The sequence below is a fragment of the Perissodus microlepis genome, chromosome 7 (assembly GCF_051167445.1).
Source record: "Perissodus microlepis isolate ML-2025 ecotype Zambia chromosome 7, ASM5116744v1, whole genome shotgun sequence".
In the NCBI taxonomy this organism is placed as follows: domain Eukaryota; kingdom Metazoa; phylum Chordata; class Actinopteri; order Cichliformes; family Cichlidae; genus Perissodus; species Perissodus microlepis.
In genome coordinates this window covers 17809473-17822252 of record NC_140467.1, presented here as the reverse complement: position 1 = coordinate 17822252, position 12780 = coordinate 17809473, and the positions used below count along the sequence as shown (strand labels likewise).

The window sequence follows — 12780 nt, the reverse complement described above, 5'->3', positions numbered from 1 at the left end:
ATAATTGCATAACCTTGTGTAACGCAAAACAAATCATAAATCATTGCAGAGATTGTTTAGTGTTGTATTTCCTTGTACATTACTACCTAAGTCAGTAAAATTTGGGTATTATTTGTCATTTCTGGCACTCATTCAGCATTCAAAGCTGTGCTGTACACAATTTGCTTTGTAGTTGTAATCATTGGGTTTGATGCATTTTTCTGGGAACACGAGGATGGCCATTTTCAAACTAAAGACGGATGTTGAGTGAGGAGGGCAATAACATAAATAACTCACTGTTGACTCTTTTGGTTGTTATGGGTTTTCAACCTGCTTCTTGGCCCTGCCAGCCATAGCGCTGATTTCTCGCTCTCGCTATTCATCCTCCTCCTCCTCCCTGTTTTGTCATTTTCAAACTTGAGTCGGCATATTCTTTTTTTCTTCTGCATAATGTGTGTTTCATATCTAAGAGATATGTGTTGGCTGGGTTCTTTGCTTTGTAGCTTCTGGGGTTATAATATGCTCTCTTTTACAGTTTACGCTGCATGGCCTCATTTAGAGAGCACCCTAAGGTTCAGTGCGTTTCCTGACAAATAAAAGTAAGTTCTTGGCAGTAAATGTTTGAAAGCACGCAAATGTTAAATGTGTCTGACTCGACTTCTGGCCATCACATGGCGACATCAGTCTTTCTGTTCCCTGAATTCAGTTTATAACACTGCAGTGGCTTCTCATGCAAAGGACTGACACCTATATTTTGGGGGAAATCCAAAGTTTGTAGAAACTGAGGGCGTGTGTAATGTCAGCAACACTAGCTGAAACTCTGATTTGAGTGTCTGCAGAGGAACAGATAAACAGACTCAAAAACAGGCTAGGACTAAAATTCACAGACCTGCAGTGGACAGTAGGAGGAAGATGACCGTCAGGACATTGAAGGACTGCCGGCTGGAGATAGTCATCTTCTTGTCCTCATGTGGGAAGAAGGGAGGGAGCAGGAGGGTGGGGAGAGAGGGGGGGAAGGGCTGCTTTAGCTGGACGTGGGCATCCTCTGCTCGCTGACAGCTTCTCTCACATGGCTGCTTCTTAGAGTCAGGGCTCCTAATGGGAACAAGACAAGCAGGGGGGAGAGAGAAAAGATTAAGATATTTGATTTGGATTTCTGGAAGTTCCATCCAACTGTGTGGACAGCTTGTCTGGCAGTGAGCGTCCATGATGCCTTTCCCGAAATCTGTCCTAAGGCTTACATAACAGGACCGCTTGGGCATTCGGTTTAATTGAAACTGGCACTCTGACAACACTGGGGCCAAAAGTTGTTCCATGCTTGCTTTTTCTTGTCTATAAGTCATGGTAAATTATAGCGATAATCATGAATATGTATACTTCCCTGAGCTGAAATTGTTGTCATTTTTTAGTTGATTCTAATAAAACTGACTTTTTTTGAGAGATTAAAAGAACATCTTAAACTAGATGTCTTAGTTATGCAACTCTATAAACTATGCGTTGCAGTAAGGAAAAACTGCACATATCATGCATTAAAAGTACGGTGCTCTAAGAAGAGCAAATATTTAATGAATTGCACAGAATCTGCTCTTTCAGCACAGTGTAAAGTTTTGTGATTACAGAGCTGCTGTGGAGCACTTTGCTTGTAAGTGATGCATTGTGGGGGTTCATGAATTCCTCTTGCACATTATCACCATTCGAAGCTTCGCTGTAGTCATCCCTCTACTGATGATAAGTAAGATTAATGGGGTGGCAGTACATTTTGCTTAGGCACACTTGTTTCTGTTTTTTTATTTATTTATTGCTTTAATAGCCTCATTATGTGCACAGAAATAGTACCTCTCTGTGCATTCGTTTAAGTTGATGTTTCTGATAATTTATATATGAGCCATTTGCAAATTTTGCGTAAAAACACCCATTATTTGCTCCCTGAACCCATAAGATCCCATTTTTCTGAATGTAAACTTCATTCAAACATGTACCACGATCATAGATTGCTTTAGCTGCATGTATGTGCCGAGAAACTTAAGAATCTTCTTCTGCACAAGCTAGTTGGAAAATATTACAAGCTCGGCTCCTAAATTATTGAGGACCTGACAGAGGCTGACAGAGAAGGAGAAACTAAGGAAAGAGAGCAACAACAAGCGTGTAGAAGGCCCATCAGTGTTCCTGTCATAAAAAGAATTCAGTTTATTGGTGGATCAAAGCCAGTCTAATGTTGCATCACCAACCTCCAACTTTATTCTCGAGCTGTTTTGGTAACACTCCGAAGTATGGCGTAGATACAGCTCCATTTGGAGGGTGACTGGAAAGTTTAGTTTCTTCACATGAGCACACAGTCAGAAGAGAAATGGTGCTAGTGGTGGGGCACTGCCTACGAGCCAAAAATGATTTATCAGAAATATGCAGACAACGTTCACCAGGTCAGATTTAAAAAGTGCTAGAGGTCAGAAACAAGCTATGTTTCTGTTTTTTGGTCATCTGCCGATGAGTGGGTTCACAGTGAGGTAATGTTTGTGCAGACTAATGCACAACATTCGTTCCAGATTTCCATTCTGGTCTTTGAAAGTTGAATAGCTTCAATTAATTAAATGTTATTATGTTATTATGTTGTAATTTTTCAAGTAAACAGAATATTTTTCAGCTTTGGTTGTCAAATAAAGATGTGAACATGTGCTGTGGAATATTTTGCGCAAATCTTTCAGCTCCCTTATTTTTAAACCAAAAACTCACTGAGAAAATTATGTAGAGATAAGTCAATTTTGAAAATGTGCTGTAAGTTGATTGCTTACAATGGCACGGCCTGTTTTGCAGCTGGTACACAATGGATCACAGAGTGAGGATGAAACGGGTTGGCTGTGGAGTAAATAGCATTTGGCAATTTTTACACCTTTAACACCTTTTTGCACACTCGGGCAATTGATGCAGAAAGCAGCAAAGCTGTCAGGTCAGTTTGTCAGTTTTACGGAGCTGTAAAAGCAGAAAATGCAGGCCTCAGATATTAGAGGTCTTTCACAGGTCCAGAGCTTAAGATTTTATCCGAAGTCATTCATGAAAAACCGAAACCTCAAAGTAACCTGAGGGCAGAGAGATTCGTCAGATTAAAATACCTAGCCTTTATCCAAATTGCTGTTGACCTTAACAGACTTAAAAAGGGAGGTAACGCCAGTACTGGCAGCAGGATGATAGCCTACACCAGTTAACAAGCATCCAATGTTAATAAGAGAGGAAAAGATGTTTTTCCCCAGCAGGTCACACGACTTCTGCTAATGGCACAAAAAGAGAATTTTTTTTCCTCAAGTGATAAAAATCTCACGTGATTAGAGGTGAGAAAATGCCTGCTGTCTTGAATTGCATGCATGGACACACACTCAAGAGGAGCAGCAATACGATTAGACTCAAATGTAGACTCTGTCCTTAAGAAGACATACGCTCCTATTCCAGGCTGGATAAACCATAACCTTAATAAGATATACAATTATCTTTATCTCACTGAGACACAACCTATTGCTTTTTATAAATATGGCATGTAAGCATGTGAGTGTGAGGTCATGCGCTATTGAGAAACATATCAGGCTCCCAAACTGAGCTACAGAGGCTAAACAAATATTTTAGAAGAAATTAAAGCTGTGCAAACACTGTGGAGAATCCCACTCTCTGTCACAGGTACCGCCCCGTCTCCTATGTGTTAAATGGTTTCAATCCCAGATCAAGGAATAAATGCTGTGCATAACCATTCCAATATACGATGAAGTTACTGTGGACCACATGGACAGACTGTGAGCTGCAAGTGAAGCACAGCAAGCTTTTTCTGTCAAAGTCTTTTAAAGCATTTTTTGATCTGAAAAGCTGTTCCTTCTTCAGAAAGCCAGGCAACGGGGGTCCTGGGAGACTTGTTAGAGTGGCATTTCATATATTTTTTTCCAGTCTTTTTATTTCTGGTGAAAGCTTTAGTGTACTGTCAGATGACAGCATGTAAAGTATAACGAGGGATTCCCGTCCTTTCTAAACCCACTCCCCACAACCAACTCACTGCTGTGGTCTTTTATATACATTATTTACTTGTTTTCCTGTATTGTCACATGGAGTCACCCTGCTCCTTACGCTGTGCAGGCTATAAAAGGGCAAGGTTCACAGCATCACGGCGCACGGCTTGTTTGCGAAGAAGACGTAAATGTTCAAGGGTTTGTGTAATGAGTCTGATGGTAGTGAAGCAGAGTATGTACTGTAAATACACAGGAGTGCATGTATACAGGCACACACAGTGCATAGCTCTCTGGGACTTAAAATAGAACATACTGTTCAACCGAACAGACACACAACACAGATGGAGGGTCTAGATACTTGCTGTGTCTCAAATCAAACTAAAATATACATAAAGGCCATGGAAACACCCACTCTCTGAGTAAATGTAAAAGCTGTTCTGAGGGGAAACACTGTATTTCTACGAAAAAGCATGTAGATTTCATTTATCTGCCTGCATGTTCCTCATTACTCGCTGAGAACAGACGCAAATATTAAGTGACCAATTGCTGCAGTAACCACTGCGAAGCTAGCAGCACACTTTTCATCACAACACAGCAGGAGACCCAAATCTGTCAGAAGTTTGATGAGGAAAAGCGCAGTGGAAGATTTTTGGGCTATTTGGAGATTACACACAGCGATAAGCGGGGCCTGTCTCATGAACATCCTTGTCCGAGTCTTATTTTTGTTCAAACATTAACTTTAAAGTATGCGACACGTTATTATGCTTTCTAAAAGTCATTATTTATTTATTTTGGCCTGCAGTGTCCCTTATCTGAGAAGCTTTCAAGTTTGTAAAGGCAAAATCTCGACATTACAATTCTCTCTCTCTCTCTCGCTGTCTTCCTCTCTACAGCTTAACTTTATTTTTAGACGAAACATTTAGGCCTGTCTTTTTGAGTATTCACATAACCTTTTTCTTCCATGGGTGATAGTATTTATTGGATATTTATTCGCCCTCTGTGTCTCATTATTAGAGTAAATGCATTCTCTCTTGCTTTGCTTGCCCTTAATCCATGTTAATGTGCGTTATCAATCACCCTAAAACACATGAGCATCCGCAGTGAAGTACAGTTTAGAGATGAGACTCCCACTTCACACAAGGGGAAGAGTGAGCAATAGCTAAATGACTGTGGGTCTGCAGATGGGCTTGCATCCAAATACATTCTGTTGCAGCCCTCTACCTAATTGATGCTCCCTTTGACTATCATCATAATAAATTGGATTTCGTTCACGTTTGATGGCATTAGAGCTTCACTCAGAAGCCAGACAGTGCTCCATTAGGACATGATCCCATGTCAGGAGATTTAGAGCTGTGATCTAATGATTGTCATTGGCACAGAGGACTGAACTGTGTGCAGCATCAGTGAGTAATGAGTGGCAGTCTAAGTCATTAAAAGCAATGACTGGTGAACATGTACAACATGTGACACAGCTGATGATAAAAAAAACCTGTCCTTAGAGGATAACAGTAGTCTGGGATATTTATTTATTTACTTAAGGGCAGTTTTAAAGTTTTTTTTAAAAAAAATATGAAGTATAAAGTACTTTTAATTCACAATGCATAAAAAAGATAAACATCAACCGCCTTTGCTCGTAAAACCAGTCTGCAGGAAAGAAATTGCATCCTCTTTCAGTTTTAAGGTTTTATGTATAAGGACATAAGATTAGATAAATATAACCTCAGATGAAGTACAGGGCATGTCATGAAACGTAAACATCAATCGTGTGATGTCATTTGCATGCGACACAACAATGGAGGACGTCGAGGCGTTGCTTTTTGTCACACTCGGGAACCATGGTGCTGATCTTTGTGCAGCCAGTTTCAAAAATAGCAGTTTTGATTTTTGTGAAGAAGAAGCTCTCACAACTCATCAAGTGACACCATTCACTGTCCAATCGGTGGTTTGCAGTCTGCCGACGTCACAATTTTGGATTGGGTCAGCTCACTTGGAACCCCGGCCATGCAGACACTAATAAAGTACCTGATATAAGGTACTGCCACCTAATAGAAACCCCTAAAAACTGAGTAAAGTTAAGCCGAGTTGAGTAGGTACAAGTGGAATAGAGCAAATAGCTGCATCTAAACAAATCTCTAGACTTCTGGAACAAGACCAAAGTGCAGAAGTCTGGCCTTAATTCATGTTTACTGTGTTTACCATGTTTACTGAAAGCAAAACACAGCATATCCACACCAACACTTCATACCAACTATCAAGCACGGTGATGCTTTAGGCTCACTCTGAGTTCACTTTGAGTTCACTATGAAGTCCTCTGTATTTCAAAGTATTCCAGAGTCAAATGGCAGACCATCTGTCTAATAGTTAAAGCTTGGGAAAAAGTGGGTCATGCAACAGGATGATGACACCAAGAACAGCACCAAATGTACAACAAAATGGCAAAAAAAAAAAAAAGAAGAGTCAAAGTACTACACGACATTTTTCAATGGCCTGTCTCTACATTGTAAAGAAGAGTGGAACAAAACAAAAAGAGACCATCGAAGTCATACACGAAATGATTAACTCGAGTTAATGCTGCTAAAGGTGCTTTTTCTGTTTTTTACAACATCTGATGTTGTAATTTTTTGGATCATGTCCTGATATGTAAAAGCTTGCAGCTAAAAAGCCCAGTCGTCCATCAATATGTATATATTGATAAATCTTCTATTATAAAATATAACTTTTACCTGCTTCAGCATAGAGTTATCTACCCAGGACAGACCTCAGGAATGAAAAGAGAGGTTTTTAGTGTATGTTTGGGGAGATGCTGCAGACAGCATTTCAGATTGCTGCTCGCATCTTTAACAGTACTGAATGATGGATCTAAATACCTAAAGTGAAGCATGACATTTAGATTAGATTAGATTAGATTAGATTAGATTAGATGAAACTTTATTAATCCCTCGGGTGGGTTCCTCCGGGAAATTCAGTTTCCAGTAGCAAAGCACCGAAAGAAGTTGCATGTTACAGATACATTAAGGGGAATGAGAGTAAGGATATAAGCATAAATACACCATATATACACATATACACATATATAGATACAGAATATACAATATGGATAAATAGGATTGCTCATTTGAGTGAGTATATTGCACAGTGGTTATTGCACAGTCAAATATAAGAAAAAAGACAAAACAAAAAACAAATATTGCAAATATTGCAAATATTGCACAGTGTAGAAAAGCACCTACAACTCAGTTGTTCCCGCCCTCCCTTGTCCCCCTGTTTCTCCTCCCTCTCCCCTCCAGTGAGGAGTTAAACTATGGAATCAGAATGATGCCACCTTGAAACGAAACCGAAAAAAATATTGAAACCGAAAAAAAATATTGTAACTGAAATAAATGTACTGAAAAATCTTGTATTGAAACCGAAAAAAAAATTGATAGTGAAAAACAATTAATTGAAACTGTAATTTTTTGGTTTTCGCTTACAATTTTTTTTTTCGGTTTCAATCCATTTTTCGGTTTCAAACCATTTTTCAGTTTCACTCTGCTGGCACTGCGGGGATTCCGACCCGCATGTATTTGCATATATTATAATGCTGACCAATGACTGGAGAAAACACTGACGACGCGGCTGCGGTCACGGACAAACTCGCACGTGTCTGTTCGGGAATGGCTGATGCCGAGAGGTCCAGCGTTTACATTACCGACTATTTCAAAGTGACAGCCTGAGGTGTTCTTCAGTAAATTGGACTACCGGACAGGAGGACCTGAGGCCCCACCGCATTATTTTTGGTAAGTTAAATGTGTTTGTAAGCTAATCCGTAATTTAGGTCCTTAGCTAGCTACCTAAGGACCTAGCTAGCTAAAATGAGCACTCGGCTGTCGGGGAAACTTGTTTTGTAAAGTTCGTTTAGCTAACCTGTGCAGAGCTGATTATTAAATATGTGCAAACAGCAGCATGTTTTCTGTCGCTTTCCACATGTGGAAGGACATTAACGCCAACTTTTAAATTCCCCTCATTAGTCAATAGCTATGGATTAAATAGCAAAGCCCGATACTTATGTACTGAAACCAACTACTTCCGCTTGTCAGCTTAAGTTAAAATGTTACATTTTTCCCCTGATTATTTTTTTTAGCTTTTTTTTTTTTTTTTTTTTTTTTTTTACTGAGTTTGTTACAAATATTCAGGTTAAAAAACTGTCCAAATTATTTTTAATGAATTATGTTCACAAAGTCACATGTGCAGTACTCTGTACAGCTTGCATCCTTTAGGACAAATAATTTGAAACATTAATATTTCTTGTTCAATACTGAGCTGATAACACCTGAGCTGAGTATGTTGTGACCAGGATGCAGCAGCAGACTGAACCTCGACTGAAACCTGCTCCATCATCTCATCTTTGCAGATGTCCATTTATAAAGCATCAACAACTCAAAGGTAAACATGATATTAGAAAATGTGTTAGTAAGGCCTTTAAAACAAATAAAAAAAAATAAACAGCTGTCGGCAGAACTGTAGACTGAACAACTTCAGATCCCGAGTGTGTGAGGACGGAGAAGGATCAGCTCTATTTCAGATTTGAGAGATAAACTTTATATTTCAGTTTGTGATGATTCTGTTCTGTTTGTGATTACAGGAGCTGTCCTCAGATTCGGACCTCAGCACCACCCAGTGACAGCAGACAGATCATCCTATATCTTCAATCTTTGTAGTAACTCCAAAATTAACTGAAGAAAACAGTACAAAGGTTAAAGTACCACATGTGCTGTCAGTGAAAGCTGCAGCTGTTTTATTGATAAATTTAAAGACAAAAAGTCAAAAGGATTAATCACCCCTGTAACTGTGTCACTATACATCAGCATTAACAGTACCTCAGTTTGGTGTTTCAGAAAACTGCTGATCTCAGACCTGCACAACTTCTGTTTTAAACACTGAATGTACTCAGCTACATGAAGAGCACATGTTTTCTCTGACACAATTAAATAAAACCTGATTAAAGTCAAAGGTTGTTACTTGTATTTGAACTAAAAACTTGTGATCTGGAATTCTTTCACTGTTTTTTGACAATAATGTGTTATTTATCATAAAGTAATTCAGAGTCATTCATACCAGAGTAACCAGTGAGCACAACATATATTTAACTTTCTACAGGACTTAAAGCTATTACTATAGCTTATAGCTATAGCTATTACTTAACTGCACTGCTGTATAGTTCTGTGTAAATATCATTCTGTACATATGATAATTTTTAATCCTACAACTGTTTATAACTTGCATAGTTCACATTTCTGTATAACTGTATATCTCAGATTTCTGTATAGTTTTTCATATTTATATCCTGTTCATAGCCTGTACATAGTTTGTACTCACTACAGCCTGTACATACTTATAGTTATAGAATATTCCTAACATACTTCATACCGTGTACATTGTAACATACCATAATAGACCCATTTCTGTAATATACTTACATATCTATATTATTGCTAATATATATTGTAATATATCTATATCATGGCTAAAGCACTTCTGGATGGATGCAAACTGCATTTCATTGCCCTGTGCATGTGCAATGACAACAAAGTTGAATTCTATTCTATTATATTATGTAAAAGGATTATCTGAGTACTTCTAACATTACACAAAGCAAAGGTCTCCATCAGTGTTCATGAAATGCTGGGTTTATCCTTCTTGTGAGGGAGCTGCTGGTTAAGATCACGAGCCCTGCTTGATCCTGGCGACGAGTTTCAGTCTTCCTGGTGTTTCTGAAATGATGCCTCTCACTGTGGGTCAACAGAACTTCTGGCACAGGACAGCTGTAATGAAAGAAATTGAAGAAGTTTGGAAAAAAAAAATCTTGGAAAGAGACTGCTTTGATGCACTGTGGTATGAGGTGCTAACCTGTTGACAGTGTTGGGAAGGTTAATTTTAAAATGTATTCCACCAAAGATTATAGAAGTAATGTATTCTGAATACTTTACAACTACATGAATGTACTATTGCTGTGTGATTTATTACTATTACTGAAGGCTACTCGCCATACCAATACCAACTAGATGTTAAAATCTTAATATAAATGAGTAACAGTAGGTGGACATTAGGTAAGGCTGCACTTTTTGCAGCGATCTCGTGTAGAAAACTATTCCGCGCGTATATAAAACAGGTCAGCGGCTCCGAACCGTAGTAAAGGGACCTCTGGCTAATACGTCGGGTTCGTGTCGGGCTCGTAGCTGAAAACTAGCTTTACTTTGTTGTCTGGGTCAAGTTTGCTAGCGAGAGACAGAGAGAGGCGTTGAAAGGCTGCTTATTGTTTCGGAGGAAAACACGAACACGGTGTACAGTCGAGTCTTAACAGCTTACTTACAGCTGGGCTCGTCAGGCACTCTTTTTGGCTGCAGTGGTTATTATTATATTTACATGCTTCCAGCTCCCGTTTCTGCCCCGTGACAGCTCGTACTTTTCCTTTTTCTCCCTCCCTCGCTCACAGACACATAACGGGTATGGCAGTCCATTCTCCCTGCAGCACAGACTACACTGCCCATGAGGCTACATTGTTTAGGGCGATGCCTGTAACACTCTGCTATTGCCTTAATATTAAATAATTTTTGTATAATAATTTTTAGAGGCTCTTATTGCATGTTTTGTTTGGGTTTTCATTGGCGTGGAATTACCAAAAATAGAGAGACCATAGCCTAACATATGAAACAGGAAAATACCGCCATGTAATCCATTTATTTCAACAAACTAACTGTATTCTCAATATCACCTATTGAACAGTAACTGTAACGGATACATTTACTCATATTTTGTATTTTAAATACGTAACGCCGGTGCATGTATTATGTTACTGCCCAACACTGCCTGTTGAGATCCTGAGATCCGCTCCTAGAACACCGGCCTCCAACTCCTGAAGAGACACGGGTGTCCCTAAATTTAGCAAATATTAGCTTCAGGCTAGCTTGCTACGACGAATAGGCTAATACCAGCATTTTACCACAACTTCACCAGATGTAGCTAAAAAAACTAAACTAATGTCCAGCCCAGTGGGACAGCAAGGAAAGATGACAAAAAATGATTACTTACTTGCGGTTTGGAGGTTCAAGCTGAAATTAAAGCAGCCATTGAAAGACGGGAAGAGAGAAAGATGGCAGCTTGGTCAGCACTAGTGGCCTCTATAATGTATGCAAATACATGCGGACCGGAAACCCCGCCCCCCCAGCGCGCCCCCGGACGCCAAAACAGTGCCAGCAGGTTGAAACTGAAAAATGGTTTGAAACCGAAAAATGGATTGAAACCGAAAAAAAATGGTTTGAAACCGAAAAAAATGGTTTGAAACCGAAAAAAAAAAATTGTAAGCGAAAACAAAAAAATTACAGTTTCAATTAATTGTTTTTCACTATCAATTTTTTTTTTTCGGTTTCAATACAAGATTTTACAGTACATTCATTTCAGTTACAATATTTTTTTTCGGTTTCAATATTTTTTTCGGTTTCGTTTCAAGGGGGCATCGTTCTGATTCCATATTAAACAGTCTGATGGCGTGTGGGACAAAGGAGTTTTTAAGTCTGTTGGTTTTTGACTTGGGGAGAAGCAGCCTGTCGCTGAATAGGTTCCTCTGATTGTTTACGACCGTGTGCAGAGGATGCCCAGCATTGTTCATAATGTCCATCAGTTTCTTTAAGGTCCTCTTCTCTGCCACTGTCACCAGAGTGTCCAGCTTCATGCCGAACACAGAGCCAGCCTTCCTGATTAGTTTCTCCAGTCTGGATGAGTCCCTCTTTGCTGTGCTGCTCCCCGAGCACACCACGCCATAGAAAAGGACTCCTGCGACCACTGACCGGTAAAACATCCTCAGGAGCTTCCTGCAGATGTTGAAAGACCTCAGCCTCCTGAGGAAGTACAGTCGGCTTTGGCCTTTTTTATACAGGTTCTGCGTGTTGCATGACCAGTCCAGTTTGTTGTCCACCCACAGCCCGAGGTACTTGTATGTGTTGACCACCTCCACCTCCTCTCCCTCTATCTGAACTGGCAGTGGACCTGGTCTGGACCTCCCGAAATCCACAACCAGTTCCTTGGTCTTTGAAGTGTTGAGTTGCAGGTGGTTTGTGTGACTCCATGTGACAAAGTTCCTCACCAGGCTCCTGTACTCCTCTTCCTGGTCATCCCAGATACACCCCATGATGGCCGTGTCGTCTGCAAACTTCTGAATGTGGCATAATTCAGAGTTATAGCAGAAGTCAGAGGTGTACAGGGTGAAGAGAAGTGGGGACAGCACGGTTCCCTGTGGTGCTCCTGTGCTGCTGACCACAGTGTCCGACGTGATGTCCTTCAGCCTGACGTACTGCAGCCTGTCGGTGAGGTAGTCGGAGATCCAAGCGACCAGGCAGGGGTCCACCTGCATCCTGTTTAGTTTCTCCTGGAGCAGGCAGGGCCGGATGGTATTAAAGGCACTGGAAAAGTCAAGAAACAGGATCCTGACCGTGCCTTTTCCCTTATCCAGGTGTGAGTGGGCTCTGTGTAGGAGGTACAGGATGGCATCCTCCACACCGACGTCTGCCTTGTAGGCGAACTGTAGTGGGTCCTGGGCATGTTGTACCTGTGGTCGGAGGAGGTTAAGGAAGAGCCGCTCTAGAGTCTTCATAAGATGTGACGTCAGTGCCACCGGTCGGAAGTCATTCAGCTCATTGGGCCGGTTCTTTTTGGGGACCGGGACGATGCAGGATGTCTTCCATAGGGCGGGCACTCTCCCCAGTCGCAGGCTGAGGTTGAAGACTCATTGTAGCGGCTCCCCAATTTAGTTGTATGGTCTTGAAAGCAGTTATGAAAGCAGCTT

General features: G+C 40.4%; 1 protein-coding gene across 3 annotated transcripts in view; it reads right to left on the bottom strand.

Moving 5' to 3' along the window:
- The window catches only part of shisal1b (shisa like 1b), a 45939-nt gene that overhangs the window by 21634 nt on the left and 11525 nt on the right, over positions 1-12780 (bottom strand). For all 3 annotated transcript variants that reach the window (XM_084933915.1, XM_084933914.1, XM_084933916.1), the window contains exon 2: positions 869-1074. In XM_084933915.1, the coding sequence (XP_084790041.1) occupies positions 869-935 (67 nt within the window). In that variant the 5' untranslated portion in view covers positions 936-1074. The remainder of the gene's footprint in view (positions 1-868; positions 1075-12780) is intronic.